Below are 23,773 nucleotides of genomic sequence, written 5' to 3' on the forward strand. Positions count from 1 at the left end.
ATCTTTCTTCGCAATCTTTCTAATGGATTGCTGCCATAATTCTTCTGTAACTTTCTTAAGTCTCAACCTTCAAATCCAGTACATTGTTCTTTCAAAGTGATAGGTAATTTACACTCTAGATGTTGGATTTACTAACGCAGAAGTGTTTACTCCTCAGATTTCATCTAATTTCTGGAGAAAGTCTACCCAAACAGAATATGTTCTTAGTAGTAGGACAACTGTGATATGTATGTTTCAGCTGCACCAGTTGGTAACAGGCCTGAGGGACCAGCTTGTGGAAAGCAAAAGCGAAACGAACAACATGCAGAACAACCTGGAACTGCTCCAGGGAGGAGTGCAGGTGCTGAGCAGCGAACTGAACAACCAGACCCGTCACTTGCTGAAGACACAGGAACGTTTCAGGTATGATACTATTAGACAGATCTTTGAAAGTTACTAAGTCATTTACATAACTACCGGGACTTTATAATAAAACCGTGTGGCAGCCCCACTCAAGCCATAGCAAGTTGCTGCATTGACACTTGTCTACTCGCCAGTAAAATGTGTTTCATATCTACATGCTAGTTGGCATCAAATAACGGTCATATTTCTGGTGAAACAAAGAAAATAAAAACTTACCTGGCATTAAAAGTGACATCCCTTACCTCTCAAACATATTTGGCACCTCTTAAAATAGGTTTTCAAACACTCGGCAAATATTTTCCTGTAACGTGTTCAATATAACTTATTGAATGTTCTCGTGTAGTTCTCTCTTGTGTGAGGATTGTTGGTGTACACTTTTCCTTTCCATATGCCCCACAGGAAATAGTCTTTAGAGACTTAAACTGGGGATCTAGAAAGCAATTAACCTCACAACCTGCGAAAACATCCATCATGACTATCATGAACTGATTAGCAATATGTGCTGTTCCATTATTTTGCATGAAGTGACCATTATGCCTTTCTTCATCCATCAGGTCTTGAATAAATTGGTCCAAGAATGAGGTCTATATATTATTCAGCATTTATAGTCCCATGGAAAAAAATGAAGGCTCTATAATCCTGCAAGGGCTTACTGCACATCAATCTACAACCTTGGCATCATTAAATGGTCAGGACTGAAGCTGGTAGGGATTTTCTTTGCACCAGTAGCAATTCTTTTCACTATTATAGCTACAGTACTCAAAGATCATCACTAAATAATAATTTCTGGTCAACAAACCTGTTATGAACACATTGTAAAGAACAGTTACAAAACTAAATCTTTGCACCACTGTCAGGCTCCCTTGAATTTTTGAGAGCCGTGAGTTTGTATGTTTGCATTTTCAACAATTTAATAAAATTGCTTTTTGGACACATTAGTCTATACTGTGAGATGCAATGGAAATTTGAAAGGTTTCTTTTTGAGAAAACACCTGTTTCTTTGGACTTTTCCTCTTTTTACACAGTTTGTCTTCTATTTCTCTTTTTGTTAAGGGCAGATTCAGTGGTAGGAAGTTCTTCACTACTATGTAATGTGCAATAGACTTTTTTCTTTTCATTTCCTAAAATAGGCAGGTTTTTACTGTGGACGTAAATACCAAGAAAAAGGCCACTCGTTTTAATGCAACGGTCAATGGACTGGTTCTTATAGAATTACAGTACGTGATAATTCTGTAATAAAAACATAAATATTAAATGAAAAATATAGTTCTTAATTTGAATTAATTTAATAATTACTGAATAAATTCATTGCAAAGTTACAATCCATTTGGGTGGTAGAAATGTGCCTGCCTACACTTCTCTCTTACAACATCTGATACAGTACAAAATATATTCTGCCTTTCAAAAACTAGTGATGTCAGAGACTATGTTAACATCATCTTCACTTGCACTGTTCCAAATACTTGTGCTAGAAGAATAAAGCAATATATTTGAATATCAGTGTAGTAGTGTTATAACGAGCTTTTCCCCAAATGTCTGATATACAGATTTCTTTGAATTAAGATAAAAAGAAATGAGAACCCTATCAATGTTATACATTAGAATTAAATAATCTAGAAAGAAAAGGATACAATGCGTTTTCTCTTGGAGGCCTTCATGTTTTACATCAGCCAAAAAAATGTCATTGACACAGAGGATTGTCCATGAGTGAGATGTTTGCAGGTCACATGTAATAGTGTCCATGCTAAGGACAAACACTAAGGGCGAAAGTGCCGACCTTTGATGTAATCCAACATTGATGGTGAAGGGCCATGATGTTCCTGCTGTACATTGGATCGTGGTGGAAATATTGCAGTGCAGTAGCTGGATCCATTAGACATAAGCTCTTGGAACATTGTGGGACCATAGAGCATGCCAAATGAATGGATGTGAGGACGTGATCAAAGGCATTCACCAAGTCAAGGAACACCATATAGACTGGTTTGTTCTTCCAACTGTGCTTCTCCAAACACAAACTGAGCAGCATGAGTGGCATCTGTCATTCCACTCCCTTTGGTGGTTCAGAGTCACAGACAGTTTTGTGGAGCCTGGCATCAATTACCTGTTCAAATCTTTTCATGCCATGATACAAGAGGCACATCAGCCGATAATCCATGCATTCGGTCATGCCACTCTTGCCTTTCCAAATTGGCACTGTAATGCTACTTGTCCAAACTTCTGGGGCCACTCCATCATCAATTACTTGGTTGAAGAGGGTGGCAAGGACCTTGGCTCCTTGGTAGCTAAGCATCTTCCACACTTTGGCAGGGATTTCTTTGAAGCCAGTTGCCTTCCCATTCTTCATTTTCTTTTACTTCCTTGTTGGTAGTTGGCAGTTCCCAGTACTTCTCACTGATCAGGATGCCAACGTCCCAGTACTTCTCACTGATTACAATGCCAAACACCATTCTTAGTGGTGTTTTCACAATTTTAATACAGTTTGCCAATATCCCTAGCTTTTGCTCCTTTCCACTTTGCTTCTCGAATGCATGCAATATCAATGTGGCAATTCCTTAACATGTTTGACCAATTCTTGGCCTCTTCTGGTCATCATTCCAATACTGATGGTCACAATTTGTAAATGGACTAATTTCTTTAGCCCGCCCTGTCCAGTGGCGGGCAGCCCTCTCACATTTCCCACGCCACTTGGGTGGGGGTGTTGCTATGGGGGGAACGCCCTAGCATTCATATCCAAAATTTGACTAGATGTAACCATTGATACAACCAAGACATACTCCAACCGATGTGTTGCTCTATCTGTTGTTGATGACATTTATACCTAATGCCAGGTGTGAATAAGAGGTTGTTCCTCTGGAGATTACACACCTTTCACATCTGCTTCATTGAAATACAGATGCTACTGGGTGAAGATAGTTCTTCGTTTTACCTGCCATCGGAATGTCTTCTGTCTTCAGAACTGTTGACCGTCTTCACCTGTAACCCTGGAAACAGGCCCTCACTGGGTGCTACCAGCAGGGCCAGATGGAGCAAGTTTTTTTAAAGAGGTGTTACTCCTCTATCATTCTCCCTTTTTCCTGGATTGTAACAAGCATTGCCTGGCTTCCCAGGTTGGCAGGATTTTAACAACCAATTGACTTCATCTATGTATTGTTTGGATAACTAATTTTCAACAAATGGAAAGCAACAAATAAGTGACAAAATCAAGTCATACATAAAAAGATTGTAACCTGAATAGTAACTTACAGTAATAAGATACACAATGACAGGTCAGCATTGGAAGGAGAGTTGTAGCAAAAGAGACAATGACACACACAAAAACACAAAAGGACATGGACGATTTCCACATCTTCCTTTTTTCAAGCAAATAGGCTCTCTCTCCTCATCAATCACAATTCTTCTACATCCATTTCTTTTCAGCACCTGATGAGTTAGTTCCTGCTTCTCATCTTCAGGAGGGTGAGTTTCAGCACTCACTGAGGGGCCATTCTGACAAATCTTCAGGCTCCTGATGAAACTGAGAAGCAGAAACAAGCTTGGCAAGTGATGAGAAGAAATCGATATAGAAAATTGGGACTGTAGAGGAGTGTATGAGATCATCCTTGTCTTCATATATCTGACTCTCTTGCTAATGCTCCATCTTCTGATGCTGATCTGTCATTGTGTTTGTTCAATTATTTGTTCATCTTTCACCCTTCTTTAGGTGGGTGGGCATCAACATTGAGGAGACCAGCTTCCACTTTAGTAATTCCACCAAACTTTATGCAATTATGTTCCATTTCCCACATCAAAATGAAAGGAAATGATTAGAAGGACTAAGTTTAATGAGGAGATAGCCTATCTATGTGATGATGGCAGTGCATGAAGAGAAAATGAGGAGATTGTTTGTCGTGATTCGTGATGGGAGAGCGAGGTTAATGAAACACACTTTTATGTAACAATTCCTCTCTTTACTTACAGAGACAATATATAAACAAATGAACACAAATAATAAAGATGCTTCGTTCACGGAGTAAAAGAAGAGATGTTAGGCAAGATCCCCAACATCCTCCCCACCCTGGTCAATCTCCAGAGGGATGATCAGTTGAATCGGTCGGCTAATTCTAGATCCACCTGGCTGTCGCAGGATGACTGTTCTTACCCGTCCGTCTCGTCCTTGGAGAAGTTCCTCGATGTGAGCTCTTCTCCACATCACCTTGGGCATCACGTCATCTTGTAACGAAACGATATCTTCTACTCAGAGTTTCGAATGTCCACTGCGAGTACCCTTAACCTCGTGGCAGTTTCGCAATTGGAGGAGGTACTCCTTCTTCCACCGCCGCCAGAGATCATCCGTGAATTTCATCATCATACGGAACTCCTTATCTAGATCTTTCTCCTTGTTTCTGGCTCTGGACCTCTTGGAAAAGTTGTAGTATTTTCTCCACTGAGGAAATGGGATGGTGTTAAGGCTCTGCAGTTGTCTCCGTCACGCACGATGGGGTGTGAGTTTAGGGTGGATTCGATGTTCACTAAGACTGTATTTAAACCCTCTTCGTTTACTCATGCGGGGCCTAGCACTTTTCTGAGGCAGCATTTGGTGAAACCTATCATCAGTTCCCACCATGCTCCCCACCAAACCGCCCGTGGTGGTATGAATTTCCAGGTGACAGCGTGATGGGCAAGGTAATGATGTACCTTTGGGATCTTCAATTGTACTGAGGAGCTCCATCAGTTCTCTGATAGCCGCGTGGAAAGTTTGTGCGTTATCTGAGCACACGGTGTATGGAAACCCATGACGACCCACAAACCGTTAAAGAGCCATCAGAAATCTATCAGTCGACTTACAGAAGTAGTTCAGAAAACGTGAACCAATTAATGCAGCGAGTAGTTTCAATCTAGGAAGTGTGATTTTCTTCACAGGAGCAACCCTAATCTTACTGCAGGCTAATCGTATCACGCATGAGTTCTCAGTCGTGGTTCGCACATATAGTACAGCTCCATAGGCCCTTTCGGACACGTCACAAAACACGTGAATTTCGGACTGTTTTTGTCTTTTGGATATACCAATCCATCTTGGTACATGCAACGCTGATAAAACGGGCAGTTTTGCCATCCAGGACTGCCATCGCTGTGCGAGATCTGATGGTAATATTTCTTCCCAGTCGATTCCTCTGAGTCAAATGTCTTGAAAGAGAATTTTAGCAATGATGGAGACTGGAGTGAACAAACTAAGAGCATTGTAAAATTTAGATGTTGCACGGAGAACATTTCGCTCAGTTTCCTAACTGATTTCAGACTGATCAGTAAAGATGTAGTCGTCCATGGAATTCCAGGCCACTCCTAAAACACTTGCCTCTGACTTATAATCCTGGCCTTCACCTTTCCATATATCTCGAAGAGATATAGAACTTGTGGCCCATTTCAAGAGAGGAAGCTTGATGTTCTTCAGTAAAGCAGTGAGTTCTTAGTAAAGCGTAATGACCTCGTTATCATCTTCTGCACTAGCGGTAAAGTCATCCATAAAGGTAGACTTCTCTATTACGGCGGATGCCTTTGGATATCTGTCTGATTTCAGTACTGCTACCTCTCGCAGAGTGGCTGATAATAAGAACGGGCTACTAGTTAGTCTAAAGGGAAGACGTGCAAACAGATATGTAATGATGTCGTCTTCTTGACATAGTTCCCTTCGTTATTCAGCTCCACCCGGTACCAAAGAAATCTAGTCAAGTTTCTGTCATTGTCGTGAAGATTCAACTGTAGGAATGCCTGACATCCATCGCAAACGTTTGCTTTAGCATGCGACCGAAAATGCAGCAACATAGCAAGTATCTCAGGTTGCAGGTTTGGTCCCATTTCTAAGGCATCATTGAGGGATGGATAACCCTTTTCATGTGAGGAAGCTTCGAAAACGATTCTGAATTTAGTGCTACCTTTCTTATTTTTCTTAACAGCGTGATGGGGTAAATAAAATATCTCTTTACTTGTGTCGTCGGCAGGAACAATTTCTACTTGTGCTTTCGAAATGTAATTAAGCATCAATTGGTGATAAATAATCTTAAATTCTTCATTTGTCTGCATCTTCTTCTCCAGGCTATAGAAACGTCTCTCTGTGATGGATAGATTGTTAGAGAGTAGGACGTCTTTCCTTCTGGGAAGTTTTACAACTCTTCTGCCATCTTCAATCCTATAAGATTCATGAAATTCTTGAAGAATGGTACCGGTACTGTCTTTAGTTGTCAATACACGTTCTTGATTTTCTGTGATACCAATGGCCTCCAACTCCCAGAATGTTCGTAGGGTATCATCTGATGCATGAGAAATATTGGTTTTTATTTCGTTGGAGAGTGAGATGTGCTGGACTGTAATTTGATTGACTGTGGTGTCTGATCTATTCCCACCGAGGACCCATCCAAATATCATTGGGAGGAGGACTAAAGATGACGTTACTTGAATTGCTTGGTCTATCTTCACAACCTTCAAATAATGGTCTGCGCCGATGAGAATTTTGATGGGAAGCTCACATGAATCGTCCTTCGGGTCGGCCAGTCTCAATTTACCTACTGATGCCAGTGCATTCATGTTGTGTGGTACTATTGGATGGCATGAATACGTATTATTGCTTTCAAAGGCTGAGAGTTTGAGGTTGGCGTTAGTAGAAAATCCCGTAATAACAAATTTGATCTGTCGTCTGGAACTTGTGATGCAAGAAGATGTCTCGAATGAAGTCACTACAAGACTTCTTTTGTCAGTAACCTTAAACTGAAGTAAATCAACCAAGGATGTGTTGATGAAACTCGACTGGCTTCCGGCGTGTAGAATGCATTGAGTAAGTTTACTTTTCCCAGTTGGTCCCGTTATCCATACTCACGCGGTCTGAAGAAATGTGAAGTTTGGAGTGTAGACGTCAATTTTACCCACGGAAGTGGGCAGAGTTTCGCCTTCGTCACAGATGGAAACATGGTGTTGTTTCTTACATTTTGTGCACTTTGCCTTGTCTCGTTTAACACGTTGTGCATTATGTCCTTGATTTAGGCATAGAAAACATCTGTTCATGGCCTTAAGTTTCTCAATTCTCTCCGTGAAGTTTGTCATTCTCTTACAGTCTTGTCCCCAGTGACCGCTATTCTCACAGAACACGCAGTATGAATTTGGTGGTCGTTTGTTGTTAGAATTGGACTTGCTTGTTCTGGCGTTAATAATGAAATTGGCTGCAGTCAGTACGCAAACAGTAGTTACAGAAAAATCCCCTTGTATCTTTTGAGTGGGCAAGGCACTCTGAACCTCGTCATTAAGAAATTTCATTAGTCGTGAAATGTTGCTCTCCTCGAATTCTGATCTTTTGGCATGAAGAAGCCAACATCGGCAAAGATGGTCGGGGAAGGCACGGAGGATTTTCAGAACTAATATTCTTCCATACGCGTCCATGTTTTCTCCTAGCGAGGCGAGGGCTTGAACTCTTCGGTGACATTCTATAATGTGGAATTGAGAACATCATGGTTGTCTGAAATTGCGGGCTGAAGGTGTTCGAGATAACCTAAGTGAAACTGAATTATTTTGTTTTTGTCTCTGTAATGTGATGGAAGAATTCTTTTAGTTTGTTCATAGTTTTCCGTTGTGACGGATATTCCATCAACCAAACGTTTCGGTTCACCGTCCAAGTATCCCCGTGAAAAGACGTGTTTGTTGATAGTAAATACTGTCAGGCTTTTGTCCACGGAAGACTGGAATTGTTCCCAGAAACGTGGCCATGCTTCGATGTCCCCCGTAAACGGTTCTAACCTGATAGTCGGCAATTTCACTTCAGGCGCAACTGTGAATGAAGCTGACTGTGGACCTAAATTTTGTGTATCAGTGAAGTTATTTGCTGTTGAGTTTATTAGCTTTGCGGATTGCACGCTTGGCACTTTCTATATACTCTTCGCATATCTGGATGTCGTTTTCGTATTCGTTGTCGGCAACGAGATCATGAATGGCATCGTCCAGAAGCGCTGAATTCTTAAAACCTTCCTGCAGTCGATCCAAATTGTGTTCTACTTCGTCAATTGGTGAGGAATCGTTAAGTTTACTTGTCTCCCTAGAAAAGCGAGAGACGTCGGAATGTTGAGTAGAGCACTTTCGTTTCAGTTCAGCTGCGTAGGTTGAGCCATAATTATGCGTGATAGATAGAATGATATGTTTGGATATTAGATTTGAAGTTAACAACTGATTGATATCTGACAAGATGACCGATGTACAAGTAGTCCCTCGATTGTCTGCTAGATAGCGCCACGTGTCAATTCAACTGTGTTAAGAATCCTCTTAGTGCATCGAGTTTCTACCACAGTCTAATATACACAGTCGCGAAGCTTTGATATTTTTTATCCGAGGCGACTACAGGGCTCCAAGCGGCAACTTGCTAGCAGCCAACAGGGAACGAATTACCACTACAGTCTAAAATGGTCATAACTTCTGCCATTCATGCAAATAATGTCCTGACAAGGTTATTGTAATCCTTACGAAATAGTGGAGGAGGTCAAACAATTTATTTCGATGAGGAGTTTGACGATATTATCAAAAATTTTATTTAATCTTAAGCAGTTATTTTTCTTTACCGCGGACTATAATATAAAATCGCTTCTAGAGGGCAACCGGTTTAAAATAAGTATATACCATCGCAGACTTTTTTTGTAGAAGTTTCTATGCTCTACAATTCGTACGCTTACACTTGGGGTCTATTGTTGACGGTTCACACAGCATAAGCCAAGAAAGCAAGTGACCGACCGACAGATATCGAACCTGCCAAGTTGGGCTAAGAAGGCCAGCGCTCTACCATGGTTGGTCACTTGCTTTCTTGGCTTACGCTGCCTGAACCGGCAACGATAGACCCCAAGTGTAAGTATACGAATTGTAGAGCATAAAAATCTCTACAAGAAAGTCCACAATGGTATATACCTATTTCGAACCGGTTGCTCTCTAGAAGCAATTTTATGTTATAGTCCGCGGTAAAAAAACATAACTCCTTAAGATTAAATAAATATTTCGATATTATCCTCGAACTCTTCATCGAAATAAACTGTTTGACCTCCTCCACTATTTCATAAGGATTACAATAATCTTGTCAGGACATTATTTGCATGAATGGTTCAGAAGTTATGACCATTTTAGACTGTAGTGGTAATTCGTTCCCTGTTGTCTCCTAGCAAGTTGCCTCTACCTCGTCGCTAGAGGTTCTAGTATTACATACTATCCACTTCAACTTCAGTTCAACAAATAAATGCTGATTTCATAAAAAATTAGAGGATATACAGTATATACAGGATGAGTCAATAAGAACATCCACAGCAAATATATCCCGATCTGTTAAAGGTAATGGCATTCTATTTTTATATTCTTAGATGTTTTTAAGAGGTTCTAGTGTTGCTCCAGCTGTCAAGTGGATGAACCTTCCTCTCATTAGAGCTCCGCAACTGTATATATTAGACTGTAATGAAATGAAATGAAATGAAATGTCGTATGGCTTTTAGTGCCGGGATATCCCAGGACAGGTTCAGCTCGCCAGGTGCAGGTCTTTCTATTTGACGCCTGTAGGCGACCTGCGTGTCGTGATGAGGATGAAATGATGATGAATACAACACATAGACCCAGCCCTCGTGCCATTGGAATTAACCAATTAAGGTTAAAATTCCCCGACCCGGCCGGGAATCGAACCCGGGACCCTCTGAACCGAAGGCCACTACGCTGACCGTTCAGCCAACGAGTCGGACATCATATTTTTTTTTTTTTTTGCTAAGGGCTTTACGTCGCACCGACACAGATAGGTCTTATGGCGACGATGGTATAGGAAAGGCCTAGGAGTTGGAAGGAAGCGGCCGTGGCCTTAATTAAGGTACAGCCCCAGCATTTGCCTGGTGTGAAAATGGGAAACCATGGAAAACCATTTTCAGGGCTGCCGATAGTGGGATTCAAACCTACTATCTCCCGGATGCAAGCTCACAGCCGCGCGCCTCTACACGCACGGCCAACTCGCCCGGTCGGACATATTAGACTGTGTTTCTACCACTTAACCTCTTTGGAGATGCATTAACAAGATGGCTGCATGCAGTTCCGATGTAATCTAACCATATATCCAATCGTCTTCTAATTCTACAGCTACTTCAGACATTCAAGATATAGTGCAAATTCATCTACAAAGGGTTCAAAATAAAATGTAGTGTTAGCTGGGAACTTATTTCTCGTGATGAAGTATGCTCTTTTCTTCTTGTTCGTGACACGCTGCTGTGGCACTATTCTGTTTACAAATTTGTTAGCTCCTCGAAATGTAAATGTTTTAAACACAACGCTAAACTTTGTGTTTTGTGACGTGAATATCCTGACTTCCCGTGTTTTCGGCACCAAAAATGTCGTGATTTGTTATCGTGATGGGAGAGCGAGGTTAATGAAACACACTTTTATGTAACAATTCCTCTCTTTACTTACAGAGACAATGTATAAACAAATGAACACAAATAGTAAAGATGCTTCATTCACGGAGTAAAAGAAGAGACATTAGGCAAGATCCCCAACATTGTTGTTGTCCCCTCTTTCTGTTGCTACCTCTTCTCATACTGACCTGTCATTGTGTTCATCTTGATATGGTGTTTTTATGTATCAAAGTTCCTATTTAGGAATTTCTTCTTAAAGTTACCCATTGTTTGCTAGTTTGATTTAATTCCAACTGGCAGATTTATATATGTACAAGGACGGTCTTTCTAAATTTAAATGAGTTGCATGCTGCTGCAGTTTTGTTCACAAAAGCTGCAGTGAGTTTTAATTTTGTCACTGATGCTTATATCTAGTATTAATTTAACCATACTAACTTCATCTTTTCTAATTCCTTATTTGTCATTTTCAGTTTTCATAAATGCTTAAATAAACCATGCATAATGAATGCTTATTTTTACTTATGTGCTTTTTTATAATTTTTGCTTTTATTTTTTGTTTTAAAGCAATGGTTATAGTCTGTCTAAATTTTTAGGACCATCTTATTGTTCAATCAAATTACAAGAAACATTCTTTTTTTCTCTAAAAGATACAGTATACAATAAACAGTGGCATTCGAAGTCGTAAGAATTTTTTTTGGTAATTAATTGGTAAGATTTGAAAAAATAATTCAGATATAATTCATACACAGATCATGCAAGTTATATGGGTAAATTATTGAGGAAATTGTTGTGCAAGTAATGGTCTAGAAGCATTTCAAGATTATTTTAGAAGATTATTTGATATCTAGGCCTATAATTGGGCTTTTAAAATTTTAAACGTCTCTTGTATAATTGTGTGACACTATTGTCTCCTCAAGAGCATACAGAATTTTAAACTGACTTGAAGGCTGTAATGCATGTTTAAAACAAAGGATGCAGTCAGTCTAAAATAACACATGATTTTGGAATATCTAGGCAGTTATTTAATATCTGGCTCAAAAAAAACAAAAAAACAAAAAAAACTATTAAACAAAAGCAAAAGAAATGGAAAGAATTATAAAGAGATAATCTGTAGTTATTCTTGGAAGTCATTTCAACGAATAAATGCTGATTTCATAAAAAATTAGAGGATATACAGTATATACAGGATGAGTCAATAAGAACATTCACCTCAAATATCTCCAGATCTGTTAAAGGTAATGGCATTCAATTTTCATATTCTTAGATGTTTTTAAGAGGTTTATGAAGCAGTATAATCCCCTTCTTATATAGAATTATTGATAATAAAGATATCAATACCAACAATGTTTTTAAAAAAAATGGAATTTCACAAGTTTCATTCACCATCATAGCAGTGTTAAAGTCTGCTATTTGCTTTACGTCGCACTGACACAGATATGTCTTATGGCGATGATGGGATAGGAAAGGCCTAGGAAGTGGAAGGAAGCGGCTGTGGCCTTAATTAAGGTACAGCCCCGGCATTTGCCTGGTGTGAAAATGGGAAACCACGGAAAACCATCTTCAGAGCTGCCGACAGTGGGGCTCGAACCCACTATCTCCCAATTACTGGATACTGGCCGCACTTAAGCGACTACAGGTATCGAGCTTGGTTGTTAAAATCTGTGCATGGAATCTATGAAGTAGCATTGAGAAAACAACAGAACAAATAACTCCCTCTCCTGTTTCCACTAAGTCAACATTGTAATGAACATGAAAGACAAGGCTGAAAAACAGCAATGTTTCCACCACCGTGTCGGAATTGTTACAAGCGTGCTTTGTTGAATCATCTGTCAACTGCAAACACTTGTGAATGTGGCACAACTGATTAATCAACGTACTGGGTACACACCACCTATCCTTGTCTCCCTTATTGGGCTAATTACAGAAAGATGTTTCAGAGATAAATAGCAAAATTGACAGGTTGTAAATAAATAAATAAAATAAATAAGTAAATAAATAAATAAATAAATGAATGGGTGGAACAAGTTGTTGCTCAATATGATGAATATGGAAAAGAGAATAGGTTCATTCAGTATTTGCTGTCATTAGGATATACAGTAATTTTGCTGGTGAATTGTAAATTGTACCATGCACTCTCAGATATAAATACACTTTTCACATTAGAAATTGTCAGTTTATTGGTGACATTTAGTAATGCATGACATACTGTCTTTTTGATGTTCACTAACATATGACATATTGTCCTTATGGGCATAATGTCAATGTGACAAGAAAAAGTGACATACTGTCAGTGTTACAAATATTCTTGGGCAAAATTTCCTGTCACACTAAATGTATAATGCAGCTTACATTTTTGTGTATGATGGTGTGACACATCTAACTACGGGGCGAGTCCCACAAAGGTTGCTGTCCTCCTACATGCCGGTTGTCACTAAATATATTACTGTATATATTTTTCAGTACGCTGTGACTTATCTATCCTCCATGACTTGCTGTTACTGAGTAACATCCATCATACAAGTCACACTTGAGACGGTTATTTTCTCCCAAAGGAATCAATTTTCTTTTGCTACTCGTTTAACGTCGCACTAACACTTTGAAGGTTTTCAGCAATGGAGGGATGAGAAAGGACTAAGAATGGGAAGGTAGCAGCCGTGGCCTTAATTAAGGTACAGCTCCAGCAACTGCCTGCTGTGAAAATGGTAAACCACAGAAAGCCATCTTCAGGGCTGCCAACCCAAAGGAATTATTTGTAATGTTAATTAAATATAAATACTGAAATAACTAACGAGAATGGGCACGATCTGCAAAATACTTTCAGAAATAAATAACTCGGTTGAGCATGAAAGAACTTCTCCCAAGGCAACGGTCATAAGGCTGACAAGGCTTCAAACTTGTTTCATTACCTTACCTGCTACTACTTAATCCTGAAAGTGATTCTGCATAGCATGCTAGGTTCTTCTCTACTCCACCAATAAGAAAAAATTTCTGTAAATTTCACTGTTTGAATTTACTCCAGAAACAACCAAAGTAATAATCATGTGATTGGGACCAACTCGTTTTGCCACTTACAAAGACTCAGAAATTCACAATCTACAAACCACAAATGTACAATATAGCAACAATTTAGAAACACTCAGTTTTGATATACATCTTTACTTACAACATAATCTCAAGGTAATATGGTAGTTCAATAGGCACTGCCTGATGCTACTAGAATGACCAAGCAATGAACACTTAGCCTACTGTTTCATCTGTTTCATTCGGTTCTGTGCTAAATAACATATTAGCCTCAGATTACACATATAAAATCACGTACTGTACATTCTTCCAGAGAATGAACGGGCAAATGCAAACTATGTAGAGTCTTCCACAAAAATAGAACTTGTAAATAACTTCATAATGCATCTGTAGTAAATTCATAATAACTCTGTAATGAACTTACAGTAACGACTCCATAATGGACTCCTATAGTAACGACTCCATAATGGACTCGTAATAAAGTCATAATCTTTTCGTAATGATTTCGTCTCACATACGCATGTACACACATATAGGCTTGATGGACGTGGCTGTAGCATCTCTAAAAGTTCACTGGTAGCCACGCTTTCTCTGAAATATCTTCAAGCGTCTCTCAGTCAATGCAACCTCGTTCAAAATTGGAGCTTTCGGATTGGTTACTGAACAGCCGATACGAAAATAGCCAAACTTTTGCGTTCTTAAATGATATCACGATCTTGTTCTTGTGAAACAATATACTCCTCTTTTCTGTGTAATTATTAACAATGCAGATACTGATATCAAATTCAATGTTTGTTAATGAAACTATACAGGTTTCATCCATCAGCACAGTAGTGTTTGACTAAATTAGGCTAATTCAGCATAGTGCTTGTTTTCAACATACAATATGTAACTGTACACAAGTACGATCATTTAAGAATATGAAAGCAGAATGTTGACATCTTTAACAAATCTGGAGACATTTGAGGTGAACATCCTTGTTCAGAATCTTAGGAATAGTTTTGGAGGAATGCTATAATAATTGTATTCAGTGACAGTTTCAGCAGGTTGACCAGGTGGGGCTTGGGCTCACCAAAAAGTCTAACATTTTTAAATTTCAAAAGAAATGAAACTGTAAACAAAATGAAGGATTATAGAAACAAGGCAGAAAAGACATGAGCATGTTGACAATTTAACTTCACATTTTTAATTTTTTTTTTAGATAATAGACATTTGCGCAGAAACAGCTAAGAGCTTTCGCTATAATTTTATTTTCTATAATCTTGGAAGCAACCACAAGAAACTTTTGTAACTTGTGTTATATACTCTAAAAAATGCATGCAATAAACTTGTGCAATGTTACCAAGTTAAAGCATGAGAACAGAAAACAAAAATGTTTTAAAGGAGTTTTCCAGTTAGTGGCACCCTAACGAGTTGTAGTTGATGATACTGAAAATGATACCAGGGTGAACAACTGTATTGACCACTCAGTTAAATGTTCTTTTCCAGAAAGTTGTGTATGCTATTCTTGTATACTTTCTTTTCTCTATCATATACTTAATGCACCTATCTAGAATTTGGGTTGTTTTCAGTCACAGGTAAGTTGAACATTAAGCTTAACCAATATCAGCCAGAAGCCATTATGAAAAAGTCAGTTTAAAAAAATATGCTTTTTCTTTGATGGGTCTAGTATACTGTATATTATTATAGCATAATGCAGTTTTACCACTCCTTCCCAAGAGCCACTTATTAACTAGTGTTGCATATGTAAATAACTGCTATTGGCATGTCAATCACATCCTTAATATAAATTCTAATGTGCAGATTTGCTGGTTGTCTTAGACACTGACCTGAAAAAATCAATAGAAGAAAGCAGTGAAAAGGACAAAGAAAACAAACAAGAAGCAGTGCTTTAATTGTATGGGAATATGTTTGGAATTTCACATGTGCAACACATCATTATTCCTGAAATGTTAATATCCCAAAGTTTCTCAACATGTACAATCATCATCACCATCATCATCATCATCATCATCATCATCATCGATTTTCCGCTCCAGCAAGCCGGGTGCAGGTGTTTACAAGCCTCTTCTAGTTCATCCTGTACATCCACAGCTGATCCTCTACCTTTTGCTGCCAATTTACATCATGTTTGGCAAGGTCTTTGAAAATTTGCTTTTTCCAACTATCACGAGGCCTCCATCCTCTTACCAACAACATTCCTTTCATAGTATGCTCTTGGGGTCCTAATTGAAGTCATCCTTCTCATATGTCCATACCATCATAATCTGCTTATTCTAAGGTTTCCAACAGGCTCCTGTCCAATCCAAGTTGTTGCCAAATACTTTCATTCCTTATTTTGTCTCTCTTTGTCTTTCGGAGACATGTAGAACATGTAGAATATAGCATCAAAACCGTGTAGTCATGAATTTCATTGTGTTCCGTATTGGAGTGGGATTACAGTAAATTAAAATTCTTTCAAGGTCCACCTATTCAATACAATAACATTTTATTGTGATTCAATCACATGTCAAATGGTACTAGTTTTTGGCATCTATGTGCCATCATCAGCCTTAAGTGCAAATTAAACAATTATATAGACCTACACATGCCTAAAACATCTAAAACACATTTTAACACATTATAAAATACATTACTGTAATGATACACGAGATGAGTTAAAATTATGTTACAATTCAATGACATGTGACTGAATCACAATAAAATGTTATTGTATTGAATAGGTGGAACTTGAAAGAATTTTAATTTACTATAATCAAAACCGCAGCCATATATCTTTCTTTTTGTGAATGCACAATGATGAGGAATGTTGATAAACTGTTATGTTTTCCTTTCTTCTTCATTAAGCCCAACTACATCATTCCATTCATAATAAAATAAATGTCATGACATTTATAAACACAGATAGTGTCATGCTATTTACATCTGAAAACAATGAGGTAGATGTTGGCAGTGTTTCTTTTCCTTCCAAAATATGTCCATACACAGCCTTCTCTTTGAAAGTTTTAAAGATCTGTGTAAGATTTGAAAAAAAAAAAAAAAAAAAAAAAAAAAGGATATCCAAGTAGAACGAATAAATCGGCTATCTGAAATATATCAGCTATTTTGAAACTTAGTCACTTCCAACCTATAGAGTATTCTCCCTTTCAATGAACATTTTATTACAATTTATGTGCACACTTTTTTCAGGAATATACAGTATTATTCATCTTTCAGGCTAAAAATTTGTGGTATGCAGTATTTAGTAAATAATGGAAAGGAACGAACATGTGCCATTAAAGTTATGTACAGAAAGACAGGAACAATGAAAGGAACGCACTAACAGAAAAAAACATGACAGGTCAGTGTGAAAAGAGGGAGGAAACACAGGACAAGAACATTTCTAGGAAAATAAGATTTAAAACTTTCTTAATCAACATATGCCTTGCATCGCCAACTGATAAAATCTATCCGAGAATGTCTATGCACTCTATAGTCTTCGGAAACTCTTTCTATTGTTGTATGACCATCTGCTGTAATAATTATTTGGGGATATTTTTTGACTCTTCCAATCCATGTTTTGTTAGTTTAAGCACCACCAACACTTTTGATTACATCCAGTCTTTCCATTGCAAGACTTCACCAGAATAATGACTGCAGTATATTTCTGGGTTATTTTCAAGAATGTTTTTGCTTGATCCTCTGTAAAATCCCACTAAGTTAAACTTCGTTTCTCTGTGAAACCATAATTTTGCAGGAAATCATTCTTCAAACTTTCAAGACAGTTGATATCACCTTTATATTATATAATCCTGGCTTATTAAGTGCTTGAATATGAGACTCCAACCATGTCATCTCAACAACATGAACATTGACTAACCCTTCTTGCACCCCTCCCTCTTATCAGGAAACAACATCAGGATAAGTGGCACTCTTTCTAAGATACAGTATATTGGGAGGTAAATACACATACTCTGGAAGAAGTCTTTGTATATTGTGGCAAGGGGTAAATCAAGCAGAAGAGAATACTTCTATCTCAGATGTGTGCTTCATTCTAAATGCCTCAGAATAAAAACTGATGATTTACCATTGACCAGACAAATGCATGAATACTTCAAAAGGGAAGGTATGAATATTTAGTTTACAAATAACTGTTCAGGCTTGAACATCTTGCCTGCAATTCCTGTTTTACCATATATCTCTCATTCTCAGAGTACAAACATAGCAAAGAAAGAGGAAAATAAGTTAATCATAGCAAGAAATAAGACAATCTGCGATTCTGTTGAGATGTGTAGTTTCTGAGCATGTCTAGATTTTAATTTAATTTTTCCATAAGTTTGTTAAATAATACATATAAAATTTCTAATGGAATTAATAAAATAAATCTAAGGATTTCCACTCAGTTGATCTATTACCATTTTAAAAGGAATATTATTATTTATTATATTGGAATCCTTATACATAATTCCATAATGAACCCAGAATTATAGGAGTTTGGTACTTTGTACGACCTTGAGAGATGGCTAATTCTTCAGATAATAGCAGGATCCAGTTTTTTTTTTTTTAACTGCATGATAACCACTTCATGGACTTCCATGGTTGATACCTTAAATCAAAACCCTGAGTTACAGTACCACTTGAAAAACAGTATTTTAAAAAACACTCAAGCACTGGGTTGTATATATTTAGTTAAAGCTTCTTCTAACTTTCAATTCACCAGCAAAATGCAACTCAATCTAAGATGGAATTTCATGCACACACATTGAAAGATACATCACTGTACGCCTGTTTCTTTGAGAAAAACTTTGTTGAAAAAGCTACCATATCTGAACACTGCTTAGGTGCTACGATGGTGATGGGACACTTAGTAAGAACATCGTATACACAGAAATACTTTTACAGAATGACAACCACTTAGACTGCTTGCCGACTTTATTTTGAGAAACCAATTTATTAAGACTTGTTCTTTAATATGTTTAAACATTTTTAATAGATTAGGGGTATTTTCCCAAAAAGCCACTAGTTTCTACTTCATCTGTGTTACTGACAGAGACTAAGACTACCAGCAGCTGTCGATGTCCCAACCAGTACTAACGAACTGTGTTCCTTATGTCCACACAGCAGCAGCAGCACTCCTGGCAGTGGCAGTGGTACTACAAACCTTCCGGCCGCGCTCTCTGTGCTCCTTGTGCCATTCCTATCTTGGATCCTCTCCGGATCCTTCTCTATCACTCTGTCCTCACTCCTGGTGACGGTGGCACTCCTGCTCTACAATGGGCTCTAAGAGACACCACCTCATCACCGTAGTCATAGTGCCTGCTTGTGCTTGCGGTCTGCTCAAGTGGATGCATGCATGTATGTCAGCTTATGAACCTTAAAACAACACATTCTCCTTTTATTTGTTTTGTAAATTTTGTACATTTCTACTTTTATACTATTTTGTATATATACAAAGTTTATTGTTCCAAAGTGTGATGTATTTATCAGTTATGATTATAAGCTATTGTTTTGTAGACTCTGTTAAGCTCCATATTTATATTTGACTGATTAGCACTAATAGTGATATATCACTATACTGCTGTGATATTGAATCTACATTGTAGCTCCTGTAAATACCATCTATTTGTCAGTAAAATTTACTCTGTAGGTGTCTCCAATGAATTAAGTATGAAAGAAGGTGAATTTTAGGTGTTCAGTAAATGCAGCAATGCTGGACAAAGTGTAACTGTTCAGTGTTTATTTTAGTATAGTGTATGGTGTAATCTTTTCTGCAATAGTGTTTGTTCTTTCTAATTGCAAAACATAGCCATTGTTGCATTATGAATTCTGCAAATGTCTGTTAGACACACCTAAAACTCTACCTCTTGCCAGTATTACGTTTCTCTGTCCATAAACTATCTTTCTGAATGGACTTCATACACAATGTGGAAAACTAATGAATTTGAAAATTAATTGCACTATGGATGCAAAGTCTGTGTGCAGTGTGGTTGGAAAGGATCAGTTTAGTTTCAGTGTCAATCAGCAGAAATGTACTGTACTTGCATAATAAGGAATCTGCCTCACACCCCCTCTCACTGTGTCATTGCTGTCAGCTTGTTAGTTTTGAGTAGCTATGACCCTGCCACTTACCCCAAACCTATCCCTATACGGCCACAGGGAGCGCGAAGCCCAGATGGCGGCAGAACATCAGAGAGTTCTCGACGAAGTAAACGCCAAGCACGCCAAGGAACTTCAAGCAGTGCAGCTGCAGACGCAAGCCAGAATTGTGGAGCTAACAACCAGGTATGAATCTATCTATTATCCTGTTGCCTAGGCCCTAGAATTCCAAATCCCCACCACACACAAAAGCCAGTCTTTTAAATACAAGGAAGAATTCTAAAGACATTATCACCACTATAGTTAGGGATGATTAGGAAGAAAAGATTAAATATACAGAAGGGTCAGCAATAACCTACTTACAGTAAAGAAAAAGCACAAATAAAACGTGTCAGTTCAAGAGGTTAGTAAAAACAGAACATTTAAGCATTAATAATTCGAGGCATCGGCAGGATAAAACTTTCCAGTTTCAACAAACACTATACAACATTTCAAACAATTTTGTCATATGCACCTATATTATCATCACAGATGGTTTTAGCAATGCAAGGATGGGAAAGGGCTAGGATTAGGAAGGTAGTGGTTTTGGTTTTCATTATGGTTTTAGCAATGCAAGGATGGGAAAGGGCTAGGATTAGGAAGGTAGTGGTTTTGGTTTTCATTAAGGTACAGTGCAAAAATGAGAAACCATAGAAAAACCATTTTCAGGGCTGCCAACAGTGGGATTTGAACCCATCGTATTCCGAACATAAACTCGCAGCTACGAGACCGAAACTGCAAGGCCAACTCGCTAAGTTATAATCATTTTTAACATGGCATCAATTTCGTTTTTGCACTTACAGCTGGGTTTGTATATTAATGGCACCTTTCCATCTTCCTTTATACAACCAATATTCTTCTTCCATTCCTTTTTCCTATTTGATAAGGATCTGGCCCAGTTTTAAGACCGGATGCCCTTCCTGACTCCAACTCTATATGAAGCGATGTATTCACTGCTGCATGTTTCTGTGGTGGTTGGTAGTATAATGTGTCACACGTATATGAAGATATCTGTATTAGGACAAGCACAAACGCCCAATCCCCGAGCCAGAGGAATTAACCATACACAAATAAGATCCCTGAACCGGCTGAGAATCGAACCCAGGGTTCTCTGTACCAAGTCCAGTATGCAGACCATTCAGCCAAGGAGACTGAAAACTTTCTTCAAGTATTTCTGGGGTTGCTGGAGCCACCCAGGGTCATTTTGGTTTTAGCTGGCTACCCTTTCTGATCCCACATAACTTTTGAAATGAAAATCTTAACCCAGGCCTCAGTTTTCTGGGTGGGAAGCCAGCAGCTAAGCCACCGAGTTAATCACGCCACCCCGCCACCTGCCTCTATAACCACTAATGCTGCTGCTAATTGTGGTGTTCCAATCCAGGTTCCTTCTTATTATGCTGTTCTTGATAGAGTTCAACCTAGTCAAGGTCTTTTTCTCTTTCTTTCAATCTTAGCCTCCATCATCATCCGCTTCAATCAATCATTAATCAAGCTTCGGTATCCTTCCTTCTTCCATTCCCTTCCAAAAATTGCTCTCTATTCTACCATAAAGCTTTTCCGTGCTTATTTCCTTCCTGAAGTCCTCATTTCTTCCTTTGGGGTTGATGACCTTAGATGTTAATCCCCTTTAAACAACAAGCATTATCATAATTTCTTCCTCTGTCCTTTCTTTGTCTTTCCTATCATCTTAAAAATTTCATCTCAAAGGTCTGGATTTTACTCTTTTGTCTTTTTATCAGGTCTTTGCTGCATATGCCAGTGTGGGACAATAATACAAATTAATCCAAACTCTGGAAATATGCATTTCTCTGTTGTATCCTTTTAATGATCTCCATGTCCAGCTCCAAATCCTGTATTAGTTTGTTTCCTTAGAGCTTAAGCTTTCCACAATTTCAAGGTATTGTTCCTACATGTTCTATGATCGTGATTAGTTACATGTTTTGATTCCCTCCACAACATGTCTAATCCTGCTAGCTAGCATTCCTGCCTGCAAAACTTATTAATGTAAGAAAACATGTACATTAAACTAACCTTCAGTGTAAAATATGATGTATAACATAGTTTTATTATGTACAGAGAAGAGAGGTTTATTAAAAGGACTCCATAAAAAAGAAGTCCACCCTGTAAAGAAAGAATGTGTAAATATTATATTATATTATTTTACAACACCTCTTGTATATTTGTTTTTTCCCCCATTTGATGTTAATAACAGGTTTACAGCGCAATAGCTGATGATTGAAATTATTAGAATTCTGTAAATGTTTCCCAGAGGACAACTTTTCACCCATTTCTATCAAAGGGGTGAAAAAGTAATTTTATTAATATGTTTAGGTCAACAAATTTGTACGAGTAAGAAAAATAATGCTATCACATACAGAACTGACATTTATAAGGGAAAAAAAAGTACTTGTTTTGCTCCTCTGATGATGCTCCTTCACCACACCTGGGAAACTGGAATTTGAGAATGATTACGCTGCTCCTGCTGCTTCTTAGTCAAGCTAGAGCAAGAAGATGTATATACTTTCTTGGAAAAATCAAAATATAAACCAATTCTGTTAAAGGTTGGATTAATAAGAGGGTAGTAGGTATTATAGTGAAGCTTGTGTCATTGTGGAGAATTACGCAGTTGAAGCAGGACAAGTTGTTATCTGCGCGAGCAGTTGAAGTGAGCAAAGTGTTCTATACGGCCTAACACATGTTTACTATTGTAGAACAGTAATTATGGATCAAAATACAGGTGGCTCATGGCAAAAATGCACAGAAATGTCATCAAGCCTGTAGCAATTGTTCATCTACTATCGGTTTGTTGCACGATGGGCAAGTATGTTTCATGGGGGTCAGGATGTGTCCGTAGATTTACCCCGGACAGGTCAAAATCAAATCGATCAATACTGATCTGCATTTAGGGCAGTCGCCAGATTCCCTATCTGTTGTTTTCCTAGCCTTTTCCTAAATGATTTCAAAGAAATTGGAAATTTATTGAAGATCTCCCTTGGTAAGTTTTTCCAATCCTTACCTCCCCTTCCTATAAATGAATATTTGCCCCAGTTTGTCCTCTTGAATTCCAACTTTATCTTCATACTGTGATCTTTCCTACTTTTATAAACGCCACTCAAACTTATTCGTCTACTAATGTCATTTCACGCCATCTCTCCGCTGACAGCTCGGAATCCATCTAACTTTTGATCTGATTTTTGATATGCTCTATTGGTGGAAAGGAATCTAATTCCCTTCATGGGAACTTAGAATTTCCACATACCACTTAGTCGAGCAGCTCTCCTTCTTTCTCTCAATTCTACCCAGCCCAAACTTTGCAACATTTTTGTAACGCTACTCTTTTGTCAGAAATCACCCAGAACAAATCGAGCTGCTTTTCTTTGGATTTTTTCCTGTTCTTGAATCAGGTAATCCTGGTGAGGGTCCCATACACTGGAACCATACTCTAGCTGGGGTCTTACCAGAAACTTATATGCCCTCTCCTTGACATCCTTACTACAACCCCTAAACACCCTCATAATCATGTGCAGAGATCTGTACCCCTTATTTACAATCCCAATTATGTGATTACCCCAATCAAGATCTTTCCTTATATTAACACCTAGATACTTACAATGATCCCCAAAAGGAACTTTCACCCCATCAAAGCAGTAATTAAAACTGAGAGGACTTTTCCTATTTGTGAAACTCACAACCTGACTTTTAACCCCGTTTATCAACATACCATTGCCTGCTGTCCATCTCACATTTTCGAGGTCACGTTGCAGTTGCTCACAATCTTGTAACTTATTTATTACTCTATGGAGAATAACATCATCCGCAAAAAGCCTTACCTCTGATTCCACTCCTTTACTCATATC

General features: G+C 38.2%; 1 protein-coding gene across 10 annotated transcripts in view; it reads left to right on the forward strand.

The window, feature by feature from the left end:
• LOC136878916 (protein FAM184A) overlaps nucleotides 1-23,773 on the forward strand; it is a 442,374-nt gene that overhangs the window by 404,856 nt on the left and 13,745 nt on the right. For 6 of the 10 annotated variants that reach the window (XM_067152527.2, XM_067152526.2, XM_067152524.2 and 3 more), the window contains 2 exons: nucleotides 239-402; nucleotides 19,938-20,063. In XM_067152527.2, the coding sequence (XP_067008628.2) occupies nucleotides 239-402; nucleotides 19,938-20,063 (290 nt within the window). Of the gene's footprint in view, nucleotides 1-238; nucleotides 403-18,902; nucleotides 20,064-23,773 lie in introns of all 10 variants that reach the window. The other 4 variants (XR_010860861.2, XR_010860863.2, XR_010860862.2 and 1 more) reach the window with 2 other exon arrangements.

Source organism: Anabrus simplex, chromosome 8, assembly GCF_040414725.1.
Source record: "Anabrus simplex isolate iqAnaSimp1 chromosome 8, ASM4041472v1, whole genome shotgun sequence".
Lineage (NCBI taxonomy): Eukaryota > Metazoa > Arthropoda > Insecta > Orthoptera > Tettigoniidae > Anabrus > Anabrus simplex.